At 41.9% G+C, this 25,919-nt stretch overlaps 1 protein-coding gene across 7 annotated transcripts in view; it reads right to left on the reverse strand.

Annotated features, from left to right (window-relative positions):
* Positions 1–4,651: 4,651 nt before the first annotated feature.
* The window catches only part of LOC127577743 (paired box protein Pax-6), a 33,441-nt gene continuing 12,173 nt past the window's right edge, over positions 4,652–25,919 (reverse strand). For 6 of the 7 annotated variants that reach the window (XM_052029259.1, XM_052029260.1, XM_052029257.1 and 3 more), the window contains 10 exons: positions 23,973–24,103; positions 23,528–23,569; positions 23,181–23,396; positions 22,164–22,329; positions 13,127–13,285; positions 10,405–10,487; positions 9,261–9,411; positions 7,205–7,320; positions 6,955–7,105; positions 4,652–6,166 (listed from right to left, as the gene is read on the reverse strand). In XM_052029259.1, the coding sequence (XP_051885219.1) occupies positions 6,081–6,166; positions 6,955–7,105; positions 7,205–7,320; positions 9,261–9,411; positions 10,405–10,487; positions 13,127–13,285; positions 22,164–22,329; positions 23,181–23,396; positions 23,528–23,569; positions 23,973–24,103 (1,301 nt within the window). In that variant the 3' untranslated portion in view covers positions 4,652–6,080. The remainder of the gene's footprint in view (positions 6,167–6,954; positions 7,106–7,204; positions 7,321–9,260; positions 9,412–10,404; positions 10,488–13,126; positions 13,286–22,163; positions 22,330–23,180; positions 23,397–23,527; positions 23,570–23,972; positions 24,104–25,919) is intronic. The other variant, XM_052029263.1, reaches the window with a different exon arrangement.

Below are 25,919 nucleotides of genomic sequence, written 5' to 3' on the forward strand. Positions count from 1 at the left end.
AAGATGTGGTGGCTGGTAGGTCAATTGCCTACTGTAAATTGTTGCAAATGTGTAGATGAGTGGCAGAATCTGGGGAGGGGGAAGGAGAATATGGGAATGGGGGGAGAATAAAATGAGGTTAATGTAGGGGTAGTGTAAAAAATAGGTACTGACTCAGTGAGCTGAGAGGTCTGTTTCCATGCTGTATGACTCTGTGATCTATGACAACTGAATTATGTCCAAACACTCTTATCCACTTTAGCTACTTCCGCACCCAGTTCTGATGCAACTGTAGGCTACACTTTGACCTAACTCTCCCAGAACCATGCCATGGTGATTACATATCTGACTTAAACCTTCCTTGCACTCTCTCACTACGCACATTTATTGACATTCTGAAATGTCAGTTGTTACAATGGAAACACTAGGACCAGCTGTGTGAAGCTCACCACCATAAATGTAAGATATTGAGAGTCTCAGCTTCATCCTATTAATACACTTGCTACACATTTCTACCACTAACCTATATTATTAACATAACAGTATTTTATTAGAAGCGTTGGAAAGGGTGCAGAGGAGATTTACCAGGATGCTGCCTGGTTTGGAGAGTATGCATTATGAGGAGAGACTAAGGGAGCTAGGGCTTTACTCTTTGGAGAGAAGGAGGATGAGAGGAGACATGATAGAGGTGTACAAAATATTAAGAGGAATAGATAGAGTAGACAGCCAGCGCCTCTTTCCCAGGGCACCAATGCTCAATACAAGAGGGCATGGCTTTAAAGTAATGGGTGGGAAGTTCAAGGGAGATATCAGAGGAAGGTTTTTTACCCAGAGAGTGGTTGGGGCATGGAATGCGCTGCCTGGGGCGGTGGTGGAGGCAGGTACATTGGTCAAATTCAAGAGATTACTAGATAAGCATATGGAGGAATTTAAAATAGAGGGATATGTGGGAGGAAGGGGTTAGATAGTCTTAGGTGAAGTTTAAAGGTTGGCACAACATTGTGGGCAGAAGGGCCTGTATTGTGCTGTACTGTTCTATGATCCTATGAGAATATTGCAGGATATACATAAAACTTAATGCCAGTGGTGTCTAAAAGGTGTGCCTTTCTACAGTTTATCCTGGCCCAGTTCATCTCTGCACTCCACACACTATACCTTGGAGTAATGCAAATTTTCAGATCATTGGCTACCATTCAGAAACATCATGAGCAACAGAAAGATAGTCTGCATGATAAAAAGTGGAAATTAAAACAGGAATCACTAGAAATACTCAGCAGGTTAGGCAGCACCTGCGGAGAGAAAAACGCTAATATTCCAGCTTGATGACATTCCATCAAAGAAATATATTCTCAAGCCAAGAATCAAAGTTATAAGAGAATATGCCTTTATTCTAATTGTTAAGCATTTCAGCCAAGTGCTGTCAATGTAAATTTCTCAATTTGAAATCCTTTGTAGCAAATGTTATTTATATCATTTTCGTGGAATCCACTCAGAATTCTAATTTCCATATGAATTATATTTCTAGGCTGTACCAACATGAGAATTTAAAGCAACAACAAGCTTTACTTATTAAGCTGTTTTTTAAAATGTCATGCTGACGTAAAATGAGGTGTTAAGGCAGGATATGGCAGGCTGCTAATTTAATCACTCCCCGTCTGAATTATACTGTTTATGAATCCTTGTGGTCCACACTTTTGTTCCACTTTTATTTATTTCATTATAATTTTAGTATGAAAATGCCTACTTCTTGTTCTGTTATTCAAACAGCATCTAACAGGTTCAACTACTGCCTAGTTTAAGAATTTCATGCTGAGACTACTAAATTGTCGGTCGTATTTGGAATTGACTTACTTCCTGTCTGTCTATTTGTTCCTTGTTTATCTGTCTGTTCCTCTCGACACTCCAGCTGTGCGTGTATTATATTGCTTTAATTTCTAAAATCGCCTCGCATTTTGGTTGCAATCTCGAGTGAGATTATTGTTTTAGCCCGGTGGGTGTCAGTCACATTCTTTAGTTTGTTGTTTTAATATAAAATGCAAAGTCCCTTGCACTCAATCTGTTTCTAAAAAAATTAGCCAATATTTACCTCTCAATCAATATTATTATTCCGGTCATTATCACAGTACTGTTTGTGGAGACCTTGTTTAGAACTACGGTTCAAGAGCATCTAATTGGCTGTAAATCGCATTGGGATATTTATATAAATGTAAGTCTTTTCACGCCACAGCCAGCATCGATCTTCTGGTTGTAGGAATTATTCGACAGACCGTAACTAAGGTCCACGTTGACCCGAATTGAACTGCAGAGACAATGCAAATGTCTGGTATCCGGGCAGCCAATATATTTTAATTGTAGACTAGAGGAATGCCTACCCTTCTCCGAATTTTAATCCCATTAAAAATTATCAGGAAGCCAGAGTCACCATTGGCAATCTTTGGAATAGACCTTCTTAACTAGGGCGAAATTAAGATAGAGATGGGAGATCGAGAAGGTGGGAGCCTGGTGATTATTTGTGGTACACTAGCGTCTCCCCCACCTCCAAAACATAACACCTGAACATTCATTGAGACCAGGTCCTATGCTAAATGAAGAACATGCTCACGAGGTCTGAAGCTGGCGGGATTCAGAACTAAGAATGCAGTATCAACCCCCAGGACTCAAACTCCAATTTGTCAGGCAAAGACTCCCACCAATGAGGAACCCACGCCCCTTAGACCCATGGATTTAGGCCGGAATTTTAAACCATTTCACACCTGCAGTCCATGTACAGTGCACATCAGGAACCAGATCAATAATTGGAGGTTACGTAACACGAAATAAGTATTCAGATCGAAAGCAGAGTGAAACCCTGGTTGAAAAGAGTGATGTTTCTGTCAATATTTAACCGGAATAGTGCATTTAAAAGTGGTCTTTTTAAATAATAAATGCATTATATTACATGTATTAAATTTCTGAAGATATAGTCTGTCAGAAAGCGGTACATAGAAAGGTAATATTCAGTTCCAGGAGAGGTTCCCTGCCAAGGGAGAATCAAGCTAAAAGTTTGAATAAAAACTGGACTGGCTGTAAGTAATCAGGCCGGAATCTGCAGCGGGGTAAAAAAAAACGGGAGATAACGGGTTAATCGAAGATCTTTCTGAAACGTTGATCCCGAGTCTTCGCTAATATTGCCTGACCCGCTGTGTGTTTTCAACATTGTCTCTGTTCATTTTAGATTTCCACTTTCCGCAGAATTTTGTTATTTTAATAGTCGAGGCATTTTCTACCCAGCGCCTCCTGTAACACAGGAAATTTTAGATTTGTTTCCGGTTAGTGATCATTTCTCTTTTGTACGACTTGAATGAAAAAAGCACATTTCATGACAAGAGAAGCAAGGAACACAAACCATGCAGAAAAAGTTCATCAAAGTTGCTGTACTTTGGAGAAGAAAGTTTACCTAAATGAAACCATCTTTCAAGCCCCATTCTCTGGACTCCTATAAAAGTTAAACTAACTTCCCATCAATTTTTGCAGTTTTAACGTGGTATATTTCACGCAATATTCCCCTAGTCCCTTACACCCACTGTTCATATTCAACGTTTTAAATTTTGTGCGTGTTTAAATAAAAGCGTCACTTATTAACTGGTACCTCGTAGATTTTAGTTGCCTGCCAAATTAAACTGGCAGTGAAAATATATATATAATTTAACATAAGGAAGGTCAGGGATACTATCCAAACTGCTGTTGGTCACTTGGGCGATAGTTATACTGCGGTTACCATACTTAGACTGTGAGTTCAGTTGCCGCCCACTATATCAATAGATCTGAACAACACTGCCAACTAACGCTGGGTTCATGGCAAATTAGCTTCGCGCCTGGAGCTCTGATCTTCATTAAACGTGCAAGGATGTGAGTCGTCGAATTTGTTGCTAAGTCGAGCAGGTGCGAAATGGAGTACCGCGGAACTTGTGCTGGATTGCTGCAACTTCACCCATCCCGTGGATGGGGTGTCACGTCGCTTGCCTTCAGTGGGTCTGTAGGAACCGAGCGCCGGAATCCCGGATTATTCTGCAAATTTCTGCAAACTTCCATGTTAGTTCCTTTACATTCAAATATGAGGGCAAAATTGCACCAATACTTCTGTCACCCCGATGATGTGATTTGGATGAGTAGCTCTTCAATTACTACGAGTGCACCTTACTGGGGAAAACAGTCTAAGTATTCTCCTCGCCAATCTCCGTTTATGAATCCAGGTACAGGAGAAGGCCGTTCAGCCCATCGAACCTATACCTTTCAACTGATCCATTACAGACTTGCCTTGCAAACCCCATCCAACCGCCTTGGATGCCTTGCTAACATAACTCTGTCAATCTCATTTTAAATATTCCAATTTATTTAACCTCAACAATTCAATGAGGAAGTTTCAGACTCCTTTACGTCCTTGGAGACAATAACCTGATTTGCTTTACCGTAATACTTCAAACTAGAGCACGACTATCATCCTGCCTTTCCATTTAGCCTCAGATTAATAATTTACAGGTTAATGGAAGATTACAGGGAAGAAACTTCCTCATTTCTCCTATTTTCATCCATTTAAGTAACTTGTCCGTGTTTCTATGTAACAGCAAGAGGACTGAGATCAGGCTATAACGGATGACGTCAGCTACTGCATAAAGAACGACATTATTCATAATTGATAATTTAGGGGTGTCACCCTTCAATCGACATTTTAATACTTGTACAAAATATGTACATTTTTACAAGTTTTTTTGTTTCTGCTAGTAGCTGTATTCTGTATAAACAACAAAAATTACAGTGTTTAAGCCAGAACTTAAAAAAAAATGCTTACTGCATCTAGAATGTGAATATCATCAGTTACATTTATCAACTCACCCATCCAAGAATGGTTAAAAGTCTAATGTTGACATGTATGATCATTTTAGGAATTCCATGATAAATCCATTAACATAGCACTTATTTTACTCTCCATAAAAAAAATTGTCGGCTAAACAAGTAAAGGTAGCTTTTCCAACGTAAACGATTGGTTCACCATAAATCCAAAGACTAACTCCCTCTGAATTTATTAACAAAAGAAATCAACACAATACTGTGTTTAAAAAGGAGGCAGGCGTTAACTGAAATGTATGCTTTGGTATGCCTTGGAGATCGTTCTTGACTGAAGCTTTGATATGCAATCAAACGTAACTGAAACACTTAATGTTGTAAAACTCTTGATAACCAGTTTAATTTTGTATGAAACATCGTTTCACTTGCACGAAATAAACTTTGAACGTGACAGCTACCTATATACAAATATCAGAACACTAGCTTGCACGGAGTTAACGAAGAAAAATAGAAAGTTGTTGACTATAATGATGCATGGGTGGATATAAATCATCTCTAGCGTATTCGGGTGAACATATAAATGAAATTAACTTTATTATAGAAATCATTCTGGGAGATTTCTAGGGAAGACAAATACTTACATTTCGACATAACAAATTGGATTATATCGAAGACACAATCTACCTTTATCTACCAAATTGTCCACTTCCTTGAAGTTCTGTTACCTTTGCACATCAACTTATCTGTCAACGACCTTGGGCAAACCCAAACAGATAGAGCTCGCTTATACACAACTAAGGTGGCTTCCCTTCCCCCACCCATCCCTCCCCCCCTCCCATCCCCAAAATAAAATTGACCAATATTTAGTGTAATGCAATGGTACGAGTTGGTAACATCGAAGTCCATAAATCTAGAAACGTAGCGGTAGAAGCATTCGATGGCGTCTAATTGGTGACTGCTATGTTGACCATGACGTCTTGTAATCATCCCATGACCTACGTGTACCAAATATCCATCGAGTTCAACTTGTTCTTGTTTTAAACATACAGAAATGCCCATATACAAATAATACACCGAGTGAAGAATTTCGGGGGCAGGGGGACAATAAGACGTTTGTTCCTTTGACTTTACACGTCTGGCAGGAGACGTCCACGTTAAAGTCTTCTCAAAGTGAGTATTGGTCGCAGTCCCAGAACAAAGATACCTTCAGCGTCTCCTCTCGGAAACAAATACTGCTGGGAGTCCGAGTTCTCCACAGTCTCTGTCCACGCTCCCCTTTACTGCAATCGGGGCCAGTACTGAGACATGTCCGGTTCACTTCCCGGCACTTGAACGGGTACAGAGACACCAGGGGAAATAAGTCCTGCAGAAATCAAATCAAAACCATAGTTAAAAAACAGCACCCAACAACAACAACAAAAAATCCCCTCAACTCTTAATTTACTGCTTTTTTACTTTGCACGCGATGATTGTGTGTGTTTTTTTTAAGTATTTGCAATAACAACCATGTTGCGCAAAGGGATAGTTTTGAAACCCCACAAAACAAAATCATAAGAAAAACAGAAGTATTTATTATTATCGATGCGTAGTAATTCCCCAAATAATTCCACAAAAAAACATAACTTGTTTATTATCTGACTTGAGTGCACTGGTCCTCGGAGGATTAAAGACAATAATGTTTGCTGCTTGGGTGTTAGGATTTTGGCGCTATTTTAAGTAACAGACTCACAATTAACCCAGCCTTTTGAAGCACTTTATTTTGACCTATTCTTTTCACCAGGCCTGCAGAACCCGGGAGCCCTTCTGTTCTCTCGCTTTAACTTATAATGCCACTAAAGGACTGATTATCATATTTTGCTCAAATAAAAATGTTGCGGTAGCTCATATTTTAAATAACAATTTAATTCATTTGTAACCACGCCAGACACACATCTCGTTTGTGATCATTGATAATTGTACTTTTTCGAACATATTAATGAACGGGAAAGATTGAGATTTTAATGGATCGAGACAAGTTAGCAAGAATAATCCATGTAGAGATTGGCTCATTGAGAACTGGGGAGGCAAAGCAGCAATTTCATAGACCATCAACTCAAATATATCTGAGCCGGGGTTGCTGGAAGTTTTTGGTGGTTGTAACTACAGTCTTACCTGTGGATGTGGCGCCCGAGGTGCCCATAGTCTGAGGGTTCATATGTGACTGCATGTGAGGCGGCGTGTACGTCTCATAACTGCGTCCATTGACTGACGGGCTGGTCGGCAGCATACAGGAGTATGATGGCGTTTGGCTGGATACTGGCGACTTTTCGAAAAATAAATGGAAAACACAAGATCCGTTTGTGCATGCCGTAGAGAAAGCATTTAATGGCTCTTGACTCTGTTTGCTGTGCTCCATACTTACTTGCATAGACAGGTTGTTTGCCATGCTGAAACTGGGCATTGGCGGCAGGGCGCTGTAAGTGTTTGTCAGGGAAGTGTCTGCCCGACCCAGCATTGCGCCCGTGGCAAAGGAGGAAACTACATATAGAAGAAGAAAAACCACTTTAGAAGCAGAAGCTTTTAAGTAAGCATCCGATGCACGCATTAAACCTTCGCTGATTCGTGGCGAACAGAGGGGCTGACATGACCGAATGGGGAGTCTTTGTCCCACTCCCCATTTGCTGTGTCCCACAGACTCACTTTCCATCTCCCCCTGTTGAGCGAGCCATTCGCGGGAAGAATTATATTTTACCTGCCTCGGTTCCAAACAAAAACTTAACCGAATTTACCTTACAGAGATCTGACCACCTCAGTTTGGGCCATTCTCAACTGATCGGCTGTCTCGGGAGTTGAACGATATTCAGGGGGAGGGTTTCAATTCTGAGGTTTTCTCCTGCGATGTCACTCGTCCGAATTTTAACCTCCGCCCTCCCCTCCCACCACTGCCCCATCGGTCCCAGTGACCGGGTCTTAGACCATTGGTTCCTCTGCTTCCTCTCTAAGGGGTCGAGTTCTAGCCAGTGAGAAGCCATGCTGCGGAACTGGGGCTCTGAGGGTCTTTGGCCAACCTAGCGACAGTCTCCCAGAAGCCCAGGCCACTCTCCTAACCCAATGGCAGTCTTGCTTCTACAGACATCAGTGAGTCAAATCGGTGCCTCCTAACCCGAGTGATGAAGAGCCCATTGGGTTCAGCGATGGAGCCATGGCAGGGAGGGTGAGCAGCTTCTCTGACACATTGGAAGTGATATAGATTTTACAGTCTACATGTCGCTTGGAATTTCCAGAGATGTTCTTCTGTTTAATATTACCTCACAGATACAGTAATGTCAACCTCCCTTTCATTGATTCCGTCTACACTTTCTTGCTGTCCTGGTAAAGCAGCCAACATAATCAAGGGTCCTTCCCACCCTGGACATTCTCTCTTCTCCCCCCTTCCATCAGGCAGAAGATACAAAAGCCTGAGAGCAGGAACTACCAGACTCAAGGACAGCTTCTATCCCACTGTGATCACTGTTGGAGGGACCTCTCACAGGGTAAAAGATGAACTCTTGAACTCTTGATCTCCAAATCTACCTCGTCATGGCCCTTGCACTTTATTTGTCTACCTGCACTGCACCTCCTCTGTAACTGCAGCATTATATCCTGCATTCTGTTCTCTTTTTACTATCTCGATGTACTGATGTATGGAATGATCTGTCTGGATGGCACACAAACAAAAGTTTTTCACTGTATCTCAGTACATGTGACAATAATAAACCAATGCCAATAACAGGCGGAACTAATGCCAATTACTTTGATAGAAACAGATTGTCTCCTTTATCAGATAGCCTCCCTGTTAAAGAGAATTCATCACTCCCTGGTACAACATACTGGGAAATTTGTAGCTGCAGTGGAATGTTTCCCATTAGCCCTGACCCAATTAAGGCTACAATTCCATGTAGAACATATTTCTTTTCTTACGATGCCCTCGGGGGGTCTGTGAATAAATGGGCCACAAAAGCAGATAACATTTTACCATGTTCTCTCATTATAATCACTGCACTTTTCAGATCCCGGGGAATCATAATTGCAGATTCTGAGTACTCAATTGATTACGAGTGTGTGTGTGTGTGTGTGTGTGTGTGTGTGTGTGTGTGTGTGTGTGTGTGTGTGTGTGTATGTGTGTGTGTGTGTGTGTGTGTGTGCGCGCGCGCGTGTGTTTGTGCGCGCGCGCGCGCGCATGCCCTCCTGCACCCAGAATTTTCAAATTAAACATGCATTGATTTGCTAGTTAATAAAATATTGGTGCTCCTTGCAGTGGTGGGAAACACTGGTAGTGCTAAACTTTCTGGTTCTTGAATCATTCCCTCCCTGATGACGATTTTTGCACTTATTAGTGATTGATGATGGTGGTTTCAGACAAAGCTGCTCCAGGCTGCATTGACTGTTACCGTGCAGCCTGAGTTAACCCATGAATTTAAGGTGGCTATTGTCCTCACCAGGGGTCGTGGGCTGTGGGATGGGCTGGTAAACACTGGTGCTGAAACTGCTGCTGATGGGGATGTGGCTCGGGGTGTTGCTGGCTTGACGCCTTTGATTCCTCAACTTTTCCTCTCGTCTCCATTTTGCTCGTCTGTTAGAGAACCAAACCTAAAAAAAAACAGAATGGAACAGAAATCTTAATGAACAGAAAGAAAAAAAATACTCATTCCATGCTTTTCATTCTGCTCTACGAACAAAGGAATGCAGTTACTGATGTAATGTTGAAAATACCAATTTACATTCAGCAAGCTCCCATAAACAGGAATGTGATAATGATTACATTGGGAAGTTTTGGTGATTTTCCATGAGGAATAGTTATAGATAAGGCACTAGGATCAGCTTCAAACTGTTGGTGTTGAATCTTTCACATCCACCCAATAAAATAAAACAGAAAGTGAAGGAAGTACCAGCAGATCAGGCAGCATTTGTAGTGAGAGAGACAGAGGTAATGCTTCAAGATGATGACCTTTCATCAGAACTGGTTCATCATCCATCTGAAACATTAACTCTGCACCTCTTTCAACAGACCCTTCCTAGCCTGCACACACCCATAATGGTATCTTTTATTTCAGATGTACAGCATCTGCCATAGTTTGCTTATACACCATGGCCCAACTAAAGGTGGCACCACTAGCAGTGCAGCACACCTACAGTACTGCACCAGAATGCTTGCTGGGTTTGTGTTGGTTTCTTTTGAAGGCTTGAGCCTTCTAACTTTGATTTGCCTTTGCTGCCAATTAAGCCATGCGTAGCTTAAGTGCAACAATTCAACAAAGAAAAATCATTGCAAATTCAACAAAGAAAAATCATTGTAAATGTTCTTCAAACAAAGTCTAAAATGCGGATTTTTACATATCCGTGGTTGGATTTCTGTTGGGCATTCCACGCTAAGCCAGAATGGGAGTGAGATCTTCACTCTACATTCAGACCAAGCTGAAAAATTGCAATTTTTTAACACAATCACTGGCAAATATTGTCACAAGAATTCAGAAGTTACTGAACTTTTTGCATTTACCAAGTTTCAGCAATGCCAAAGATCACTCTGGTAACACAGTCACACTAACAGTCTGGATCACAGTCAGAAATGAGGTCTTGGTTTACCTGTATCCTAGCTTCAGGTAGATCAATTTTGGCTGCTAATCGTTCTCTGGCAAACACATCAGGATAATGAGTTCTTTCAAATTCTAGGAAAAGAAATGTTTTAATTCATTTACAGATCTTGTCAAAATATGTACAACCGTGAGCATGCAGTTGTGTGGCAGCAATCGGTTGCTTGGCTCTTGACACTGCACTGCCATTTAATAAAGTCACGACTGATCTGTCTCAATCCTCAACTCTACATTTCCATCTACCCCCAGTAACCTTTCCCTCCTTGCTAATCAAGAATATGTATAATTCTCCCTTAAATAATATTCAAAGTTTCTTCTTCTATCATCCTTTAAGGAAAAGAGTTCCAAAGACTCACAGCCTTCCAACAGAAAATATTTCAGTTCATCTGGGTCATAACTGGGTGTCTCCTTATTCTGAAACAATGACCCCAGTTCATGATTCCTCCACAACATCTTCTCTACATCTACTCGTCGAGACCCCGTTGCGTCTTACATATTTCAGTCAAGTCATCTCTCTTCTACAATCCAGCAGACACAAGCCTAACCTGACCAAATTTCCTTCATAAGACAACCCAGTCCTTCCAAAAGTCAAATAAAGCTGGGGCGGTAGGGAGAGTAAAATATGACTGTTTGCTTCTCATGTGCCATCCTCCATCACCTTTCGTTCATTCTCACGTACACTCAGGCACATGAATATGCAGGGGAGGGAGGGACATGGATCGTGTGCAGGCAGAAGAGATTTTGTTTAATTCGGCATCGTGTTTGGCGCAGACATTGTGGGCCAAAGGGCCTGTTCCTGTGCTGTACTGTTCTCCGTTCTATGTTTGTTCTATGTGCATGCTCTCACTCTCATGCATACACTCACTGTCTCACTATCACCCTCTTGTAACACTCTCCCTCATTCTCGTTTACATTCTCACACTTTCATGCTCACTATCTCACCCTTTCACTCACATGCACGCTCTGAAACATCTTTCTCACACACTCACTTACATACTGTCGTACTCCAATGCTTTCTCACCCACAAACACACTCACTGTCGGTCTCACACCACCCACTTGCTCACTCACGCACTCATTCACTCTCTCCCTCGTGTTCTTATCTCACTCACTTCTCTCCTGAGATGAAGCAGTTTCTATCCATGTGCAGCAAGACCTGGACAACCTTCAAATTCGGGTTGATAGTGAGAAATAACATTTGCATTGTATAAGTGTCAGACAATGATCATCTCCAATGAGACCATGCCACTCAGTAGGTGAATCCCCATCAACATCACGGGGAGGTCACCATTGACAAGAAACTTAATTGGATCAGGTGTGTAAATATTGTGGCTATAAGGGCCAGTCAAAGGCTGGAATTCTGTAATGAATGTCCCTTTACCATTTCAAACATGACTTCCTCCATCACCAGTGCCTGTGGCTGCAATATATACACTAAGGTGCACCGCAGCAACTCATCAAGGCTTATTTGACAGCACCTTCTAAACCCGTCACCTCCAGAACATAGCAGGACAGAGGCAGCAGGCCCATGGGAACATCACCACCTCTGAGTCACACACCACCCTGACTTGGAAATATACTGTTGATCCTTATTCATTGTGGGTTCAAGTCCTTGTAGTTTCCAGCGACGGTATAGTCAGATGGCCTTCAACACAACGTAAGAAATAGAAGCAGGAGTGGGCCATTCGGCCCGTGTACTTGCCCTACCATTCAATAAGATCATGGTTGACCTTTCACCTTTCCTGCACAACTCTACATCCCTTGATCCCCTTAATGTCTGGAAACCCATTGGTCACCACACCGACTGCAAAGTTGCCTTCATCACTGCCTTCTCAAGGGCAATTGAGGATGGACATTAACATTTTGCTTGATAGCCTGTGCAGGAATAAATTCACCCTCATATACACCATCTCACTCTCTAAGTCCTTCTGTCACTCACACGGTTACTCTCAGTCTCAGTCTCTCATATATTACCTCTGCTTTTGACTCTCATTCCGCCTCTCTCACACACATGTGCATGCACACTCACACACACACACTGACACACATGCACACTCACCCACCCTCACTCACACACATGCACACTCACACACACACAAACACACACAGACACACACACAAACTCACTCACATACATGCACACTCACACACACTCACACACACAGACACACAAACACACACAAACACACACACTCACATACATTCACACTCACACACTCACTAACACACACTCAGTGACACACACTCACACACACACTCTCACTGACACAGACACTCACTGACACAGACACTCACTGACACAGACACTCACCATTCACACACATACACACTGACATGCACACTCACTGACATGCACACACTCACTCACTCACACATACACACAAACACACACACATATGCACACACACAAACACTCACACACACAAACACACACACATATGCACACAAACACACACACACAGACACACACTCACACTTACACACACACTCACACTCACACACACACACTTACACACACACACTCACACTCACACACACACACACTTACACACTCACACTCACACACACACACACACACACTTACACACTCACACTCACACTCACACACACACACACTTACACACTCACACTCACACTCACACTCACACACACACACACACTCGCGCGCGCGGAGTTGATCCAATCTCCTTTCTCTCTCCCTCTCCTTGACTTTACCTTTCTCCAGGGCCTCGATCTGTTCCTGGGTGAAAGATGTTCTGTTTCTCTGCAGTTTCCTTTTCAGCTGAAGTCTCATCTGCGCCTCGTCTGAATCATCGCTGTTGGAATTGATGGAATTGGTATTTTCGCCGCCTCCTTCCTGTTGCTGACAACCATCTGTATTAATAACGGAAACAAGAATTAATACCGTTCGCTACTTACGCGATGAGTGGAGATATCGGTGTCAATAAAGAACCGCAGCTTAGTAAGGTTTTCTTTCACCAAGTGAAAACATTTCCCACAATATCTGTTCCCCGGACTATGTCTGTGCGCGCTGTTTAACATACAGCCATGAATTGGAATGTAACCTCTTTGACAATAGTTTCAGTGATTTACACCCAAAATGTTAAAGGTTACCACTCGTTAAACAATTCCATCTATATTATTTAATCTTCTTTCTTGTTTTAAAAATGTACTTCATTATATTCACTCCATTTTTCCAAAATTGGATATCCCCACTACCAGCACAGACTAGATAAACCCAATGGCTTATTTTAGCTAACCAACAAACAAATCATTAGTTGGATTTGCTTTCATGAAGATAACCTAAAATTGAGGCGAAATTGAAACTTCAAGCTGGCATGGGCCATGCCTTTTGAGATACCAACATCTTTGGACTATTAAATGGACCTGGATGGGAGCCGGCAGCATTCTCGTGGGTCAAGAGGACACCTGATTACTAGGACCAGGTGTGAAACCACTTGCAATGCTTGGCACTGGGTGTAGTACAGGGACAGCTCAGGGCAAAACCACGTTTGTTTTAAACAACCAAACTATGGCAACTGCTCTGCCCAGGACCGCAAGAAACTGCAGAGAGTTGTGGACACAGCCCAGCGCATCACGGACACCAGCTTCCCCTCCGTGGACTCTGTCTACGCTTCTTGCCGCCTTGGTGAAGTACCCAACATAATCAAAGACCCCATTCACACAGGTTATTCTCTCTTCTCCCCTCTCCCATCAGGCAGAAGATACAGCAGCCCGGGGGCACATACCACCAGGCTCAAGGACAGCTTCTATCCCACTGTGATAAGACTATTGAACGGTTCCCTTATACGATGAGACGGACTCTTGACCTCACAATCTACCTTGTTTGACCTTGCACCTTATTGTCCACCTGCAATGCACTTCCCTGTGTACACTGTGTAATGAAGTGATCTGTACGAACGGTATGCAAAACTTTACCTCGGTATGTTACAATAATAAACCAATACCAATACCAAACTTAATAAATTTAGCATAGAATCTTCTACGGTGTTGGGAAGTAGCTAATCTATGTCTCTCTACGCGTCTCTGCAAAAGTGTTAGCGAAGTCCTCCCTTCAGAGGAACGGGACAACCGCCATTTGGACAGACACTATTCCGATACAGTAACATGCAATCTACTGTGAACCCTTGATCTCCGAATCTACCTCATCGTGGCCCTTGCACTTTATTTGTTTACCTGCCCTCTAGTTTCTCTGTAGCTGTAACACTATATTCTGCATTCTGTTTTTCCTTTTACTACCTCGATGTACTTATGTATGGAATGATCTGTCTGGATGGCACGCAAACAAAAGCTTTTCACTGTATCTCGGTACACGTGACAACAATAAACCTGTACCAATACGTCTGAAACAACAGTACGCCGGAGTTTCCTTCTCAAACCACTATGTCCCCATAGTTACATTTTCTGTTGCAGTTATTCTTATCAAACCTCTCTTCGGCAAGTTACCCGCTAACTTCATAGAATGTACATTCCAGAAGTTCAAACTCCGGAATTTCTCTGTTAGTTGATTTAAGGAGAAGCTTGCCTGAAAGCTCATAATCTTGGCCTCGAGCTGCCGAGCATGACTGCAATTATATTATCAGTAATAACAGCCTATAATTTTCTTATATTTAGAATAAAGGGCTGCTCGCAACATGTGATACGTAAGTACTTTTAAAAAAGGCACTGAATTGTGACGAGCGCTATAATAAATCCAAATCTTAACACTTTGGTTAACTGAAGCCGGCCTGAACGCTCAAATTCATATTTGACTTTAATCGGGCAGGACTGTATTCAGTGGGTAAAGAACCAAGCAAGTGTACAGAAGTGTATCTGTCAGCACATACTTCATATTATTAAACTCTTGCAACAATGCAAGCACAATCCTGTAAACATATGTCAATATTACTACTCAATGACATCTTTGCCATGTTTATGAGATAACAATTTTCATATGATTCATGGTTGATCGAATCCTTTTAAAGCGCGGTTGAGACTGAAACTCGGCGAGAATGATTGTGTCATGTGTCCATCGAAGTCAATCGTTTGCGATACTTCCCGATTTCTACACAGTTACTAATTAATAATATTTTAAAAAATGGTTCTGTTCCACTTGTATTTTAAACGTAGCCGATTAGGAATCCACAGAAATCTGTGTTGCACTGCCGAAACTACATATATTCTGAGGGTTAAGGAATTTGCCTTAAAATAGAGATTGTATCTATTTTTCTGACCACCATATGGACGGGTTTTAATGTCTATTGCAGTGACCGCCAACACTTGAATAGCCTTTCAGGCGCACAATGCCCGCACAGGGCGGAAACCATTAAAGTCCCAGGCCAGAAGGTTGGCAAATTTTCGTGGGCAGAATTTTGAGAATACAATCGCTGGTCATCGCGGGAAGGCAACAAAACGATTCTCTTCAGGCGGGCAGTTCCCCACATTGTCACACAAGCATCACAGTCAACAGACTTCTCGGTGAAGTATGTTAACCTTTGTGCGACACTGTCATTAATCACTGTCCTGTGAGTCGGACTGTTCAACGCCATTTACGAGTATACATTCTATAGGAGGAGAATGGGCCAAAGCATTTGGGAACAGCGGTGTGGATGAAAGCTTATGCGCCGGCCTATTTGTCAACGAGAAAAAGTTGGGGGGGGGGGGGGGGGGGGGAAGGGCGCGAGATTAGAACATAAACCTTTATATATATTAGTTGTTACATCCTCCAAAACTTTGGGTTTTTTTGCCAGATGTTTTGGTCGTTTGCAGACTATTCCTCTGGACCACTTCACCGGATTCTAATCAATGTCATTTTATGCTTTTGGAGGAGGCGAAGTAACACTTTTATCAAGGCCATTATCCCCCGTTCAATGTCTACAGTTATAACGTGTTGGACCTGCACAACTCTCCTGGGTGAATTTGTGACCTGCGCCATTTCTCTTCCACTGCACACCATCAACTGCCTGCTTTACATTTCATCTTAAGTTTCACTCTCGTTCAGGAGATTGAACGCGATTCTGTCCTTCAAGAATTCCCAAGCACCCACCCCTCCCCCACCCCCCTTCCTCAAATGTCCAGTCCCTATAACTGGTTCGGGGAACAACCGTTGTTCTCCATCACATTTCCTTCCTGCCATTTCTGAGCACATGTGAACCTAAGTACTGTAAAGGAAGACTGGTGTATCAGGGCGAATGATCCACTCCGTTGTTAAACCTCAAATTAAAAAAGTAATGACCAGCGCTCCCAGTCCGAATTGAAAACATTTCAACTTACGTCTTGCACATTGCCATCATATTTAACAAAAATCTGTGTGCTATAAAGTAAGCGGACATCGCTGTGGTTTTTCATACCCAGTTTACACTGTATTTGAATACAGGTGATGTAAGGCGCAATAATATTGTCAATTCCTTCAGAAATAAACCGATTATTCTCGGTTGTCTTTGATATAAAGGGGGTACAGGAATTAAAATACACACGCACCAAACGGCAGACAATTAAGTTATCTTTCTTTTATGCCTCTTTTTGGGGAGGGTGGTTTGAAATCTCCGAAAGAGCCAATTCAATACCTCAGTGCTGTTACTCCTGAGAGCTAATCCGTAAAAAGGAGGATAAATGTGTGTCCCATTATCCCACAGCCAGACCAACTGACGCTGGGGTTAGGATTTGTTTTTTACAATAAGGCTCTGGGAAATAAAATCATTCCTTAGTTTCTCAGTGTCTTAATCATTCACGCGGAAAACACGCAAGAAGATAGCAAACGGATTGCGGCACCTTTCAGCGCACCAGCTCGGATCAGAAACACACTGGCTTTCACTATAAACCTTGTGAAAGGGAAGTGTCTAAATCCTGTAGAAGTCTTTAGCCATATAAGAAAAAAAGATTAAAAAAAACTGTCACAGCGATGCTTAAACCCCTAATTCGCTGGAGAATGCCGCAGTCCCTCAGCTGAAGGATGAAGTTTATAGAGATGTCTCTCTTAAACTATTGTCAGACTCGATATTGCTATTTTTTTCTTCTGCCGACTGACATAAATCGTCTTGAAACCATATTCCCTCTATGAGATCTAACCCTGACTTGTGCTTCGCATAATGGACTTTAAAAAACCTGCTCAAACATCCCGGCACGAGTAGGATCTGAAACACTTGGACATTCTTAAAGAAGTCCTGCTTATTATTTGGGGGATACATCTGTTGCATGTCGCTTCACTGGTCAAAGATACAAAGGTCCCGTTCAGCTAGATAGAGGAATAATTCGTTAGAACTTGGACATTAAAAGCAATTATTCCCACCTCATGTTCTGTATATTTAAAAGGAGGTATCGAATGAAATTAAGAACTTCTGCCGGTTAGCGACCCGGGTTCAATTCCGGCCACTGCCTGTAAGGAGTTTGTACGTTTTCCCCGTCTCTGCGTGGGTTTCCTCCGGGTGCTCCGGTTTCCTCCCACATTCCAAAGACGTACGGGTTAGGAAGTTGTGGGCATGCTATGTTGGCGCTGGAAGCATGGCGACACTTACGGGCTGCCCCCAGAGCACTCCACGCAAAAGATGCATTTCCCTGTGTGTTTCGATGTACATGTGACTAATAAAGAGATCTTAATATTACACTCATGGTTTGGCTAATTGGAATAATGGAGAAGCCTCCAACTCAAGTTTAATTTCTTGTAAAAGTTCGTTTGCAGTTGGTTACCCTATTTCATGGGTAGGAAATAATATTAAATCGGTGAATGTTTCTCTTCTTAACGTCCAATGTCTTGGTCATTGACAAAGCGCCTGGCGATGTAATACAACAAAGTCTCTCTCCACCAGATTGTAATAAAAATTCAGATAATTTCGGATTATAGTGGAACCAAATTGGCCAGAGGGATAATCCTTAAAATATTTAATAAGCAGGAAACGAATCAAAATTTCTTCATGGTTTTATCGGCTAAATTGTTTCAATTTTCTGGTTATTTCGTTTACTGCACTGTCATTTTGATGCGGGTAATAGGTCAAATTCAAAATTTCCTCGGACTATTTAGCGGAGACTAGCTCCTGGAGAGAAGTGTGATTACCTATTGGCGTTACAAGTTACCTTCGCTAAAGAAAAGTTAATGGTCGAAATTGATAATGCGATTAAGATCGATTTATTTTTAAATTAGTAAAACTTAGGTTTGTGATAATCCCAAGGAATGATATCTTCTAACAGATGATAGGGGAAACTTTTCAGCTTAAAACAGCTCGGAGACAAAACCAACTATCACCGGTAATGTAACCCGGCTTCTGTTTAATGTCGAAGAGAACATAATGATTACACTTCAGGATCGGTGCAGACAAGCGGAATCCAATAAATGAAGGACTCGCAGTAATACAGCGTCCTTTCTATGCCTCCGATATCCCAAGCCACTTTGCCGTCAATAAAGTTCTCCTTATAAGAGTATGATAGACTCTTAGACAGCCACATGAATGATAGAGAAATGGAGGGCGATGTGGGAGGGAAGGGTGAGATAGATCTTAGAGCAGGATAAGATGTCGGCACTTTATCGTGGGCCGAAGGGCCTGTAATGTTCTATGTTCTATGAACTGGAATCGCTGTTGCACGTGGCAGCCAATTTACGCACAGCAAGCTCCCACAAACAACAGTGCGAATAGGGACCAGATCACCTGTTTTATTAACTTGATTGTAGTATAACATTGCCTACATTACAATGCTTAAAATAAAAAGACACGGACTTGAGAGAGAAACCTCTTCTTTCCAAAGCCTCAAAGAGAGACAATGAATGAGATCTTTCTGCGCCGTCTGACTCTCTAATTCGACTGTGTCAATATACATTGTGTGAAGAATATTTCTGTGTTATGCAGATTTTTTTAAGGCCCGAAGTTGCCTATTAGGTTGTGTCGGAGAGTATATATATTAAACAGTCAGCCAGGGTTGGAATATAGAGCAGTGAAAGCTCGGGCTTACTCTCCCCGCGGCCCGTACGGTCCCAACTACTTAAAGCAACTGTCAAGCAAATCCCACCTCCACCGACATCATTACCGTATAATTGCAGTAAACAAGTTTGGATTTCCCTAGCTATCCCCAGGGATTCCAATCAACATAATTCACCTAAAATATCTAGACAGCCTTAACAGTCACTTCGCGTTGATGGCCCACCAATACGGGCCCCAACCCTGCTCGTAAACACATCATGGGACGAAATAAAACATTGAAATGACTTCTGTTCGTGATTTAAATCTTGACCTACAGAATAAACGCAATTTGGCTCCTATTTTGCATTAAACGAAAATAGTACCTTAAAGTGTCATTTTATTCAAAAAAAATAATCGCCTTACCCAATAATTTATTGAAATTACACCAACCAGTGACCCATGTATATCCTACATATAATTCACAGCGGGTTATACAGTAAGTAGCACAGAAACGAAGGATTATATAAAAGGCCCAAGGTTGTGGAATTAAAAATGCGTTGAATGCAAGTAACAGTTATTTGGTTTCTATTGGCTTCCCCCGATCCACTATACCGCTGCTTAACATCTAGAAGTGCTCAAGGCTCCAGAACTAACTGTACTCCTACTCTGAGCCCCCTGTTATCCATTCTTTCAGCAATGGTTACGTCCCCAGGTTTGTTTGTCCTTCACTGGGATGAGTGGCGAGTTCAAGTTGTTTAGAAGTTTGGTCTCTGGACTTTTGAAGCGCCCCTGTGTTGCAATACATTCGTTGTTAGTTGCGTCGATAGCTTCATTAAGGGTGCTATAACAAGCTGGGGGTATTTTACAGAAAGCAATCCGCTGCTGTGTATCTTTTAGTGCCCTTCTTATATTGTTTGCTTCTCAGAAAGCTGACATGTCTAATTGGCAAGTGGTGCGATATGGTGTCCGGGGGTCTCATGTGTAACATTTCTACAGCTGTCTCCTAGAACTAGACGCTTATTCATGTTGCTTAATGAGAAACAAAACGCTCTCTAATGAGCAATTACATAGCGACAGAATTGTTCCCATAACAAATTCTTGCGTGTGGCAGAAACATCCTTTGTACAATATATTCCGCACACTGTTGCTGAATCTGTGAACAAAAAGCAGGTTGTGGACGGGACACCTCCTCCCAGGCTGATGACTGTCACTCACAAGCTCACTAATGACACACAGGATTGAGAAAATGCTTCACTCGCCGGCTTCTCTTCCCCATTGCCCCCCCCCCCACCCCTCTCCCTCCCCTCCAACCCACCGAGCAACATCACTTCCAATTATACTTCACATTATCTCGCTGCTATCGCGATAATAAACATCGGCTAACCTTAAACATGAACGACGTCAGCCACGCAGTTGGCATCGAGCGAAGAAAGTTCCGCACAATAATGTAAAGTCTACTGACCACTGTAACCCGTTTACTTGCAATGCTTCTCAAATATTGGAATTTAGTTTAGTTAAAGGAACACAATTGCACCATGCACTGTATTTAAAAATACAACCAGATGTGAAGATACATTATTCTTTTTTCAGAATGTCTGTCCCGGGAGTTGCTTGAGCTGCTTCGCTCTTGCACTGTCAACAGGGTCATTGTGTGAACAGAAAAGATTACTTAGATAAATTTGCACTAGGCATTTTTTCCCTCCGGTCCTTGCTAACTATGATTCCTGTCTCTCTTAACCTTCCGGCAAAGTATTCAAGGATAAGCCCATTCACCAATGAACAGATTTTAAATTAATACCTTCTTCTAACCTATCGGCGCCGCTTAAACCCGTTCCCCTTCATTGTAGTTCCGATTCCCGTTCTAGTTACGACACTTGAGACGTATTATCAGCACTGACACGCACTCTAACTTGCTTCTAATCGTTTTAAATTGAAATATAAAAAAGATGAAACTTAAGGTGTCCAAGGAATGAATCAGGCTTCTCGTATTAAAATTCGACCTAGTTATTGAGCGTCATCGAAATGTATTGGGGGCATGGTGAGTGATATTTTAAGATTGGGACGAAGGAGGTAGATCTTTGGCCAAATAAATGGGAGGGCAAATCCAACAGAGGTGCCACACCACTCGGTCTCTGGAGGTCCCGGGCTATGAAGCTATGCCGCGCATTAGTTCTCATAGTCCTTGTCCGAAATTGAGTAAGGAACTGGTACGACAGGACGGCATGGCCGAGATGATTTGAGTGATTCACCTGTGGGGAATGAAGTGTTGTTCCGCTCAGCGCATGGGCGTGGGGTTACCCCAGTAAAGGCGCAATGCAAACGTTGCATTTATCGTAAGACCATCCCCGCCGCTTGGAGCGAGTACAATGGTTATTACGTGATTTGCCCATGTTATGCGTTGGATAGTTTCAATGCTCAAAAATGTTCCTGGGTACAAATTAATTTATGGGTTCAGGAACGACTATGCACAGAATAGAAAAAGGTGCCCTTTGGTTTTACTTCTATTACTTGGTTGTCCGAATTTCTCCTCTCACGTGTGTTAGCGTGATTACCCGAATGCAGCATATTTACTTCAACGAAAGAGCAGAAGGTCTTTGCATTCCGCAGAACCTTGGCAGTGGGAGCAGATGAGAAACACATTCCACAGATAACGAATGATTTATCATTAAAGGCCTGTTGAATAAGGTCTACCTGAACTGTCTGGTGTGGACTGGTTTGGGTCACCTACTTAGCAGCTCACCTTAACGAAATAGCTGAATACCTGACGGTGAAATTTTCTAATCTGGTACATTTAGGAATGCTGGACTATTCACCTGCCCGTAAAAGGTTGGTCTTTACAAGAGTGGCCACGCAGTATTCCTTACCTTGATTTGGGTGCCCTGGTACGGAGCTGCCCGGGTACCAACCAGGTCGGGTACCCCATGCGCCTGTTTGACCATTCAGCATCCTCAGTTTATCATACATTCCGTCTGCCCCCATTTGTTGCTTTTCGCTAGCCAGGTTGCGAAGGACTCGGTTAATCGATGACACCTGAAAGCCAATCAGACAATGTGCTTAAATATCTTTCCCCCCTTAACAGCAGCAATTTGGATGTCGAAAATCAAAGATGAAGGTGATTAATTTGGAGTTTATAACCAAAAATAGAAGAAAATTAATATGCAAGAATTATGGCCATCTAATCAGTATCAATCGATCTATGAAAATGATTTCATATTAAGAGCAGGGATTCTTCAGACTTTGTGGTTAAGTGAAGTATATCCTTAAAGACTTGCGTAACTAGACAATCATTTATATCAATTAGCAGTACAAAAGGAAATAAACCGCAAACATCGTTGACCAAGTTTAATTAATACATGTGAATTGGCACAGAATTGTAACTGAAGTTACAACAATTGATTCTGTCTGTTGGATTAAAAAGTGCACAGTGAGCTTTGTACGCACCTTCTCCAACTAACTACCAAATCTAAAATAAACCTTGAAAATAATTACTGGGATCAGCATTACAAAACTATCATAATTTCGCTGGATTAAATAATTTCATTTCACATAGTTGCGTGTTTAGCTTTCGAAGATGGCTTTTTAAACGTTCATTTAAAGTGTTCCGTGAGGTGAAATTCATCAGAACTCCTTGTTGTAACTTCAGTTACAATTCTGTGCCAATTCACATGCATTAATTAAGCTTGGTCAACGATTTATTTAAAAAAAACGACGTTTGTGGGATCTCGAGTTTACCCTTTAGCTCCGATCCTCTTGTTAATGAAACCACACATATACTAAAAAAAAGTCCATGTCAAACAGGGTGTTTTTTTTATGTGTGCACTCGTTGGCGGTAATAAATACACTATCCCCTCCGTTAAAAGTTAATTAAATGTTTTACTCACACTTGGTATATTGTCGTTAGTGCAGACGCCCTCAGAAAGCAATCTGTCTCGAATTTCCCAGGCGAAGATCGACGGGCACTCGCGTTTATACTGAGCGATCTTAGACACAACTTCAGGAGTTGCTACCCTTGGTTTACTCCCTCCGATTGCCCTAGGTCTGATAGATCCCGTTTCATAATACCTGCCCAGGATTTTACTGACACAACCGTTGGACACCTATATATACACATAAGAATAAATGGAAGCCAAATATATAAAAGAACGTTTAACATGTGAAATGGCACTTTTTGTTTGATAATGTATATTTATGTAGATATTTAAATATAGTTAAACAATGTTGAGCTTACTTTTCGATTATCCACTACTTGGACTTTTGCATCAGTATGGGTCTACAATACAAAAATATACCTTAAATGGCAAAGGGAAACGTACCAATATTGCATCAATTTGGCGTGTGCCAAAGTTATGAAAAAAAAGTTTCAAACTTAATTTTTGTTTTTGCATCAACATTGGGTCTACAATACAAAAATAAACCCTTAAATGGCAGGGGGAATGTTACCATTTTACAATCAATTCAAGATAATTTCTTGCTTGTTTGCCAATTCGGAAAGAAATTACTTTGAAGGTACGAATGTAATTTGTAGGAAGCATTTTTGGATTGTAGAAAACCCCTTTCTAAAAATTGTTTCAATAATCTGATTGCATATGCACAAGTAACACTATGACATCTTGCATGCATTTTAGATCGATATGAAATGACATAAATACGAATATGACGGAGAGAATGTTTACCTGGAGGATCCGCGAGATATCGCAAGGCCTGGCTCCACTGTGGGCAAGTTCCACAATTTTTTGTCGGGTCGAATCCGGCAGTGGTCGACCATTAACAAACACACCGCCGAGCTGGTTCACTCCACTGTGACCTAGGGGTAAAGCAACAGCGAACATATTCAACGGCCGAGTCGAAGGGAAACATTCAGCAAAGTTCGCTGTTCACATCGGCCTTGGTTAATCCCGCCGGAGATCCCAATTGCAAAACAAAACTGACCTATAAACGCGCTCTTTCGCTCTAAACACAAAAACTGCCAATCAGAACGGAATACCTGATCAGCAAAGAAGGCGCCGGTTTAGTTCCCTAAACCGAAAAAAAACCGTAATGGACTAATCGACCCAATCACCACATTAAAAGCAGAGAGCCAACACAAGCAACATTTTGTTTCGGTAAAGCGGATGAGAGGGCACTTAATCGAGCGATTCAACTAACAATTTACCACAAACTCTCTTTTGCAAACTCATCTCAACCTAACATTGCAAATAACACACTGTTTTCCCGAAATTACAACGGACCTCCACACTCCGAACACAAGCCATTCCATCTGCTTATTACAAACAGAAATGGGGGCAGTAACCGTAAGCCTGTGAAGACTCCGAACCTGGACCTCAGCTGCCACTGTGTCCCCGGAGGAAGCTCTGGGAGAACCTGTTCTCCTCTCCCTAGGAACGCCTGCTAAATTGGCTCCAAAAAGCCCAGTCACTTAGCCATAAATAAGCTCCGAATATAGGAGGGAAAATGATGAGCTTTGGTGACATTTGTCTCGAAAATCAAGCAAGCTGCACGTCAACTTTGAGCTTAATTTCTAGAAATAAGCGGAAGTCTCCCTGGATAGTGCACGGAAGGGTAATTGAAAAGATCCGTCGCAAACACTTGTGGCAGGCATGTCACTTTATGACACGGTTCCACTTTGAAAATCGCATCGTCACGACAAATAGTATCATGATAAAACGTCCCTTTCTGTCCGCATTTGTATATCATTCATAGTGTATTGCTCCGTGCTCATTACCCTTCAAGGAAGGCTTCATTTTAAGGTTGCTTTGGGGCAAGGCGCGGTCACGACGCCGGGGACGCGCGCCCTACTTAATTCAATCCAGTTCTGAGATGCACAAGCCATTTGATTTTGTTTTTAAAATACAAATGTAAGGAGATTTACTTTCTTCAAAAAAGTATGTACAATACTTATTTCTAGCCCTCTGCGCCTTGTGTGCTTTAACATTGCTTCGTTGATTAGAACCAAATGAACAAAATTCCACTTCTAATCCTCCTACATCTGGGCAAACTTTCAAAAAAATCAAATTTAGGATTAATAATACAGTTATCTACGGGAAATCTATTAAAGGCCAACAGACCCTCGGCACTGTTTTCACATACATCTGACGTATCAGTGTTTTAACTATATTATCGGTAATTAACAAAAAAAATTCTCAAACCACACAACCAAACAGAACACCACGTCTGAAAGAAGCTTGGCATTCTCAAAGAACAGCAATAGGTGTGAATCTTTCAAACAAAACCGGCAGCCTTGTCTACCTGGGCTACTGACGCCCAGCAAGATGAGGGAGTATCCAATTCCCTATCAAAAGGCTCTCTGTATATTAAGTGGTATACCTTACACTGACTATCAAATACTAAGGCCTTTGCAATACCCCATCCAGTCCCCTCCCCCACACCCCACCTGCTAATTTCCGGGTTTTAATTTTTAAAAGAGAGGTAGATAGGATCGTACCGCTGGTGCAAAGTGTACATTTTTTTAAATAAAGTGCATCTTAATCACGGTATTAATCTCCGTGCTTAGACGGGAAGCAATCGCCCAGTGGCAATGATTATGCGCCCTGTATTCTATTGCAAGGCATCTAATACGAAAACATATGGTGGCAATTTGGATGCTATGCAGCATATACACC

This window comes from Pristis pectinata, chromosome 14 (assembly GCF_009764475.1).
Source record: "Pristis pectinata isolate sPriPec2 chromosome 14, sPriPec2.1.pri, whole genome shotgun sequence".
NCBI lineage: Eukaryota > Metazoa > Chordata > Chondrichthyes > Rhinopristiformes > Pristidae > Pristis > Pristis pectinata.